The sequence below is a fragment of the Pimephales promelas genome, chromosome 23 (genome assembly GCF_988280905.1).
Source record: "Pimephales promelas chromosome 23, fPimPro1.hap1.1, whole genome shotgun sequence".
In the NCBI taxonomy this organism is placed as follows: domain Eukaryota; kingdom Metazoa; phylum Chordata; class Actinopteri; order Cypriniformes; family Leuciscidae; genus Pimephales; species Pimephales promelas.
In genome coordinates, this window is record NC_142791.1 from 28994552 (window position 1) to 29002295 (window position 7744).

At 33.7% G+C, this 7744-nt stretch overlaps 1 protein-coding gene across 1 annotated transcript in view; it reads right to left on the reverse strand.

The window, feature by feature from the left end:
• zdhhc8a (zDHHC palmitoyltransferase 8a) overlaps positions 1 to 5347 on the reverse strand; it is a 43882-nt gene extending 38535 nt beyond the window's left edge. The window contains exon 1 of the mRNA XM_039670359.2: positions 5195 to 5347. Within this exon, the coding sequence (XP_039526293.2) occupies positions 5195 to 5277 (83 nt within the window). The 5' untranslated portion in view covers positions 5278 to 5347. The remainder of the gene's footprint in view (positions 1 to 5194) is intronic.
• Between the last annotated feature and the right edge of the window lie 2397 nt (positions 5348 to 7744).

Here is a 7744-nt window from a genome sequence, read left to right on the forward strand (position 1 = left end):
GTTAGAAAGAAAGATGGATAGATTAGTTAGAAAGAAAGAACGATAGATTAGTTAGAAAGAAAGATGGATAGATTTGTTAGAAAGAACGATGGATAGATTAGTTAGAAAGAAAGATGGATAGATTACTTAGTTAGAAAGAAAGATGGATAGATTAGTTAGAAATAAAGATGGATAGATTAGTTAGAAAGAAAGAACGATAGATTAGTTAGAAAGAAAGATAGATAGATTAGTTAGAAAGAAAGATGGATAGATTAGTTAGAAAGAAAGATGGATAGATTTGTTAGAAAGAAAGATGGATAGATTTGTTAGAAAGAAAGATGGATAGATTAGTTAGAAAGAAAGATAGATAGATAGATAGATAGATAGATAGATAGATAGATAGATAGATAGATAGATAGATAGATAGATAGATAGATAGATAGATAGATAGATAGATAGATAGATAGATCATTAGTACATATAGAATGGTAGTTTAATTGAGTCTAGGGCTTTAGGGAATTTAGATTTGAGTTTTTGTTGTACGCTATTGGGCCACCGTAGTCTTGGCTCAATTTGACCATGCTGCAATGAAAGTCAATGGGATTTTTATGATTTTTAATATTAATTTTTAAGAAATCTGAAAGTCGAATCAGTCTAAAAAGATATAGCAACTCGAGTCAGAACAGTCTGAAGGTCTGACCCGAGTTTGGAGTTTGTAGAGTTAAAGCTCTAGGAGGAGTAGCAGTCAGAAAATTTTGGGTAAGAAAAATAAGAAGAAGAATAATAATAAGTTTAAATAGGATTTCAGTAAGTTGGCTTTCTCAAGCCAACTTAATAATAATAATAATAAGTTTAAATAGGATTTCAGTAAGTTGGCTTTCTCAAGCCAACTTAACTAGAAAAATTGCATTTCCTGCGGAATATGCGTGTGAATGCTTCAAAAGCTGAACTGAAATGTACAAACAAATGCAAAATATTGCAGTTCAAATATTTGAAATGCAAAAACAACAGCAAAACAGAGCAAAAAAGCAAAAAAAAAGCTTAATTAAAATGCATTTAATAAGCTGAAATGCAAAACAAGATCCAAAAATTTTAGAAAACTAGAAGTTTATTTAGAGAGGTAAAGAGAGGTAGAGAAGTAGACACAGGTAAAGAAATAAAGGGGTAGAGAAAGAGACAGAGGTAGAGAAGCAAAGGAGTACAAAAAAAGAAAGGTAGAGAAAGAAAGAAAGAAAGAAAGAAAGAAAGAAAGAAAGAAAGAAAGAAAGAAAGAAAGAAAGAAAGAAAGAAAGATTAGGTAAAAAGATAGATAGATAGATAGATAGATAGATAGATAGATAGATAGATAGATAGATAGATAGATAGATAGATAGATAGATAGATAGATGATAGATAGATAGATAGATAGATAGATAGATAGATAGATAGATAGATAGATAGATAGATAGATAGATAGATAGATTATTAGAAATAAAGAGAAAGAAAGAAAGATAGACAGAAAGAAAGATAGACAGAAAGATAGACAGACAGAAAGAAAGAAAGAAAGAAAGAAAGAAAGAAAGAAAGAAAGAAAGAAAGAAAGAAAGAAAGAAAGAAAGAAAGATGGATTAGGTAGAAAGAAAGAAAGAAAGAAAGAAAGAAAGAAAGAAAGAAAGAAAGAAGGAAGGAAGGAAGGAAAGATGGATTAGATAGATAGATAGATAGATAGATAGATAGATAGATAGATAGATAGATAGATAGATAGATAGATAGATAGATAGATAGATAGATAGATAGATAGATAGATAGATAGATAGATAGATAGATAGATAGATAGAAAAATAAAGAAAGAAAGATAGAAAGAAAAAAGAAAGAAAGTTTAGTTAGAAAGAAATATGGATTTGAAAGAAAGAAAGAAAGAAAGAAAGAAAGAAAGAAAGAAAGAAAGAAAGAAAGAAAGAAAGAAAGAAAGAAAGAAAGAAAGAAAGAAAGAAAGGATTAGTAAGAAAGAAATATGAATTTGAAAGAAAAAAGAAAGAAAGAAAGAAAGGATTAGTTAGAAAGAAAGATGGATTTGAAAGGACAAAAAAAAGGAAAGAAAGGATTAGTTAGAAATAAAGAAAGGATTAGTTAGAAAGAAAGATAGATCAGTTAAAAAGATAGATAGTATAGTTAGAAAGAAAAAGATTAATTAGAAAGAAAGATAGCATAGTTAGAAAGAAAGATAGATTATCTAGAAAGAAAGAAAGATAAATTAGTTAGAAATGGGTTAGATAGATAGATAGATAGATAGATAGATAGATAGATAGATAGATAGATAGATAGATAGATAGATAGATAGATAGATAGATAGATAGATAGATAGATAGATACACAGATAGATTCACAGATAGATTCACAGATAGATACATAGATAGATACATAGATAGAGACATAGATACATAGATCATTTGGACACAGAAAGTCAAATAGACAGGCAGATGGATAGAAGAGGATAAAAGGAAGAGTAGAAAGGAGAAGAGATTAGGAAAGGAGGAGAGAATAGGAGGACAGGAGGAGTAGAGGATTGGAGGAGGAGAAGAGGAGGGAAGAGAGAGGGAGAACAGGAGAAGAAGAAGCATAAATGCAACAAAAACTTGTAGTATCCTTCAGAAAAGAGCTGAGTGACTTTCCACCAATCAGAACACAGGACCAGTTATGTGTGTCTCCCTTTGATCTTTGCTAATCAGCATCACCTGTGCAATCAGCTTTCCTATTTAGACAGAGGCCAAAATTGCTGATACTTGGCCTCAAACAAACCTCCCTAGAGACAAAACTATAAGTTGTATCGGCGAAATGACCTGACCGTGAGCGAGACAAGGCCTTTGTGAACGATGTGATGTATTTTTTGTGTGGATAGAGTTGAAAAAAGGGACCACTTTGGCAAGTTAAAAAACTGGTTCGTAATGCTCTGATCACAAAAGTTTGACCTGAATTTATAATTGCTGCCAATGGAGGATTGTCTGTCACTCTTGTGCTTTGGAAGGACACAGTGAAAAAACTATAAGTCCCAGGGATTTACTAAACACATGAGAGGAACCACAACAAAAATACCTACGTTTCAAGTATAATTTCATGCCCAAAGAGTGAAAATTGTGGTCAGGCCAGCGATTTAAAAATTATTTTTTAGCATTAGTTTTTAAGCTGGCACACTCTAGCTTATGACATCACGTGCTCTAGCTCTGAACAGTCTCTCTCATTCACTCCCATTATAATTTCAGAAACGGCTTGAAAAACATCATGAGACTAAAGTAGAGATTGTGAAAAAAGTATAATAGATATCAAAAAGTTGAATACAACTTTAATAGCTTACAAATTTCTCAACATTTTAAAGTTTAAATGACAGAAATAGCTGAAAGTATGCAGAAGTTGTAGGCTTTGAAAGCAGAAGGAGCATAAAGCAGAATTTGAAGAATTCTCCATTGACTTCCATGTTAAAAAATATGCACAAAAAGTTTAATAATTTAAAAAGTATAAAGGTTATAAAAAAGAAAAGTAATAGCACACATGTCCTTGAAAAGCTGCACATTTTGATACTTGAATGGTTTTTGTAGCACAAAGTAGAGAGGAGAAGAAAGCGACCGAAAAACGTACGGAAGAATACGGAATAATAAGAAAGATTTGGATTTCAAGAGTGTGAATGCTTGAAGCATTCACACTAATAATAAGTTTAAATAGGATTTCAGTAAGTTGGCTTTCTCAAGCCAACTTAATAAATAAAAAATATAGGATAACACTTACAACACTTCAAAACACTAGGAGGACTGGAAACACCACATTTTATGCACTATTGTCTGGCGAACCAACTGCAGAAACCATCTAGAAATGGACTCAACAACAAACACGTTCGTCTTGATCTTGAGCAATACTTGTGCTCCCTCAATTCAAAGGCAAGACCTTCCCTTTCTACCAAAGTCGATAAAAAAACTGGACTTCTATCATAACATTACAATAGCAACATCTCCTGGTGGAAAACCAATAAATCACTCCCAGCACCATCTGGCACAACCCTGACCTCCCTCTTCACAATGAACCGATTTATCCTTCACCACGTATTTGAAAATCATAAATTTATGCTTTTCACCTCAATTATTCAGAAATTCGGGATCGAGAGAGACTGATTTCTCTACTACCAACAGCTTAAATTTTTAATTCAAAGTAAAATAACTTTAACTAACACCCTACAGCCTTCTAAAATCACTGAACGGTTATTAGAAGAAGCCAACCACCCAAGAACACTTATATCCAAACTCCACAGCTTCATACACACCGTAACCCTGCCTAAGTGATCTCACGCTACATCCCAACTCGGATTTCTGGACACAGATCTACAGAAATACCTTTACTGTGACTACCAACACCAAATTACAACTCATACAATATAAAACTATCCACAGAACTCAAGAGTACACGGATGATCTGGCCCTGTTCACTCTCTCTGGACTACATGGACTAACACACTATCCTCCATCCATCCCTTCCAAACACAAAACCCCAGTCCATGTTTCTCTAGCAGTCGCTAAAATAATCTTTCAAAACTGGAAATCAAAATCCTCTTGCCATTTCACCCAGTGGATTAACTTCATTACAGATTTTATTTTGACAAAAGAAAAATATAGACCTGAAATGTTGTAATGGCTGTACATCAGAGCATAAGCAGTGGTTTGCAGCGGCTCACTGCCCTACTTTCAGTGCTGGATTAAAACCACATCTCAGTATATGGAGTTTATAAACCGTACTGTGCTGTCCTGTTCAACATTAAACCCAATACTACAAATACACTAATTAAGATTTAGCTTGTGGTTGTGCTGCTGCTTATCTGATAAAAACTCAAGTTTCTTCAGTCAACATGAACGGTGTGAATGAAAGAGTGTCATGACTGAAAACCAGGTGTAAAGGTAATGAAAAATAAAAACAGTTTATGTACGGGGAGGATTCCCAGCATGCAGTTCTGCGTTTAAAAGACGTCTGTAGAGCCAGATGTGTGGACTAACACAAGGCAACGTTTGGGCTGTCAGTGTCTAACCCATCGCCCGAGAACAGACTATCATCAGTTAGAAAACATGTCAAAGAAATGAAACTACACACCTGTGATCGCTGACTGATTACATGATGGAGTATCATAAATCTCAAGTTATTTTTGGCAAAAACAACATTAAACAAGCCGGACTATACGGTGTGTGTGTGTGTGACTTACGTGAAGACGAAGAAGAGTGTGGATGAAGAGACCAGCAGAGCGGCAGCGGTGGACACTGGGATATAAGCGCTGCTCCTGCGCATCGTTCATCTGCAACATCCATCAATCAGCCCAACAATCACACACTCATCATCATCATCATCATCATCATCATCATCATCAACCCCGGCGGCAGCATCAGTGATTAAATCCTCAGTGTCTTTCTCCGGTCAGGTCAGTGTATTTATACTGGGGATGCTGAGAGGGGGCGGGGGTTGAGGGCTAGTGGGTGTGGCTTACAGAGGGCGGGGTTTGATTGTCCAGGGGTGTGACTTACAGAGGTGAAGAGCAGGGTTGATTAGTGGGTGGAGCAGAATGGTAGTGGGTGTGGCTTACAGAAGGTGAAGCAGGTGTTTATTTATGTATTTACATACAATTTAATTTATTTAAATCATGCTTTTGTTTATTGCATTGTGTATTTACATTAAATTAAATTTATTTCAAGAAATTTATTGTAATCAAATATATTCATTTAAATGCATTTTTAGTCAAATACATTTATTTATTTTACATTTTTAAACATTTATAAAACACTAATTAATTTGAGAAGTCATGTTAAATGACCTCTGATCTGGTCATTGACTTTTGTGTGATAATCTGAGAAGTTTTCATAGACTGTAATAATAAAAGCTGTTTCCAGTAGCGAGTCCTTCACTGGCGCCCCCTGCTGGAGTAGAGGATAAACACCATTAATCCTGCAACACTCACAGACACACGATCTCGACATTCTGGACTCAGACAACACACCAACCCCACTGTTTTATTAACAAGTCTTTATGTAACAAAAAAACACATTTCATTACATTATAATTATAACTTAAATATGCATTAATAACTCCAGCATGATAAAGGCAACACAACTGCTGCGCAAACATGGAAACATATTCTTTAACTTGCATTAGTGTTCAGGAAGTGGTAAAATCAGCTGTAATAAATGTGAATATAAGAGCTTGAAGAGTGTGAGAGATCTCAGTGTGTGTCTTTAACTGAACTCATTGAAGACTCACCAATTCTACAGACGGATCAAGCTGGTGTATTCATTCCTTTGAAAAAAAAAAGAGTTAATTTTGAAATATTAATCAATAGATTGGAGAGGCTCGGGATCAGGGGGATAGTGCTGAATTATAGTAATTTAAAAGACAGGAAACAGTTTGTGAAGTTGGGAGATGATTGTTCGGGTGTTGCGTGTTTTGTCCACCAGAGGTCAGTATTGGGACTAAAATTATGCATTCTCTACATAAATGATACATGTAAACTATCTGAACTACTGAAATGTGTGTTATTTGCAGATGACACAAATGTCTTTGGTTCTGGTCACAATTTGGAGCAACTCCTAGACTTAATCACTTTAGACTTCAGGAAAATAAAATAGTGGTTGGTTTGATATAAACAAGTTATCATTAAACTTGAGTAAAACTAAATTGAGGATTTTTGGCAACTGTTCAATCAAGCAATTTCAGTCAAAGAAAATGTTAACATAGAAAGCGTATATGAAATTAAATTCCTTGGAGTGGTTATAGATGCCAAGATTTGTTGGAAATCTCACATAAAATATATCCAAACAAAAATGTCTAAAGTATCTCAATCCTGGCTAAAGCTAAACTCATTCTGGATTATCACCATACTTGTATTGTTCATTGGTCGTGCCGTATTTAAAGTATTGTAGAGGTTTGGTGAATCACATATCAAAATACATTGCAATAATTTTTTTATACTTCAAAAAACAGAAATAAGAATAATTCATAACACATGATTATTTTCACACAGTCTAAAGCTTTAAAACTATTAGATCTGGTTGAATTTCCAACAGCTGCATTTATGTTCAAGGCTAGAAACAATGTATTGCCTTGCACTATACAGGAAAGGTTTTGTGAAAGAGATTTAAGGAGAATGTCAAATTTTAAGACTCCCTTTAAAATTGTGGAATAAACTAAATAATGAGTAATGAGCAATGTACAAACATATTACATTTTAAAAAGATGTACAAAGAAATTATATTTTCAGAGGTACACAGAAACATAGCATTAATAATAACTTGAGCTTATACTGAATAATGTATGGCCAGGATCAGTGGATCTGCGACGTGTCTGGCAGTCCAAAGAAAACACAAAATACATAATATGTATTTAAATTTCCAGTTATGACCAATAAAGTCCAAGAAACTCAATGTAAAATAATAAATTATTATCCATGTGATGATTTTATAAGTTTAAAAAAGGGGTTTCTACGTTTATTTTATAGTTGTAAGTATTCCACATTATTTTGGTCCAAAGTTTCTCTTTATTTTTGAAGGGTTTTACAAATTTGTAACGATAACTGATGTAATGATCTTGTTTATGGATTGTGATACTGGTTTATTGGAAATGGATAATATAACAAAAACTATCATTTTATTTGGGAAATATCAGGCTACATAAAGCAAAATATGTGTTAATTGCATCAAATGGTAGACTATTTTCCACTGAGTTAAAGGAGTTTTAGGATTCTATGACTTCAATGGGCTACCAATCA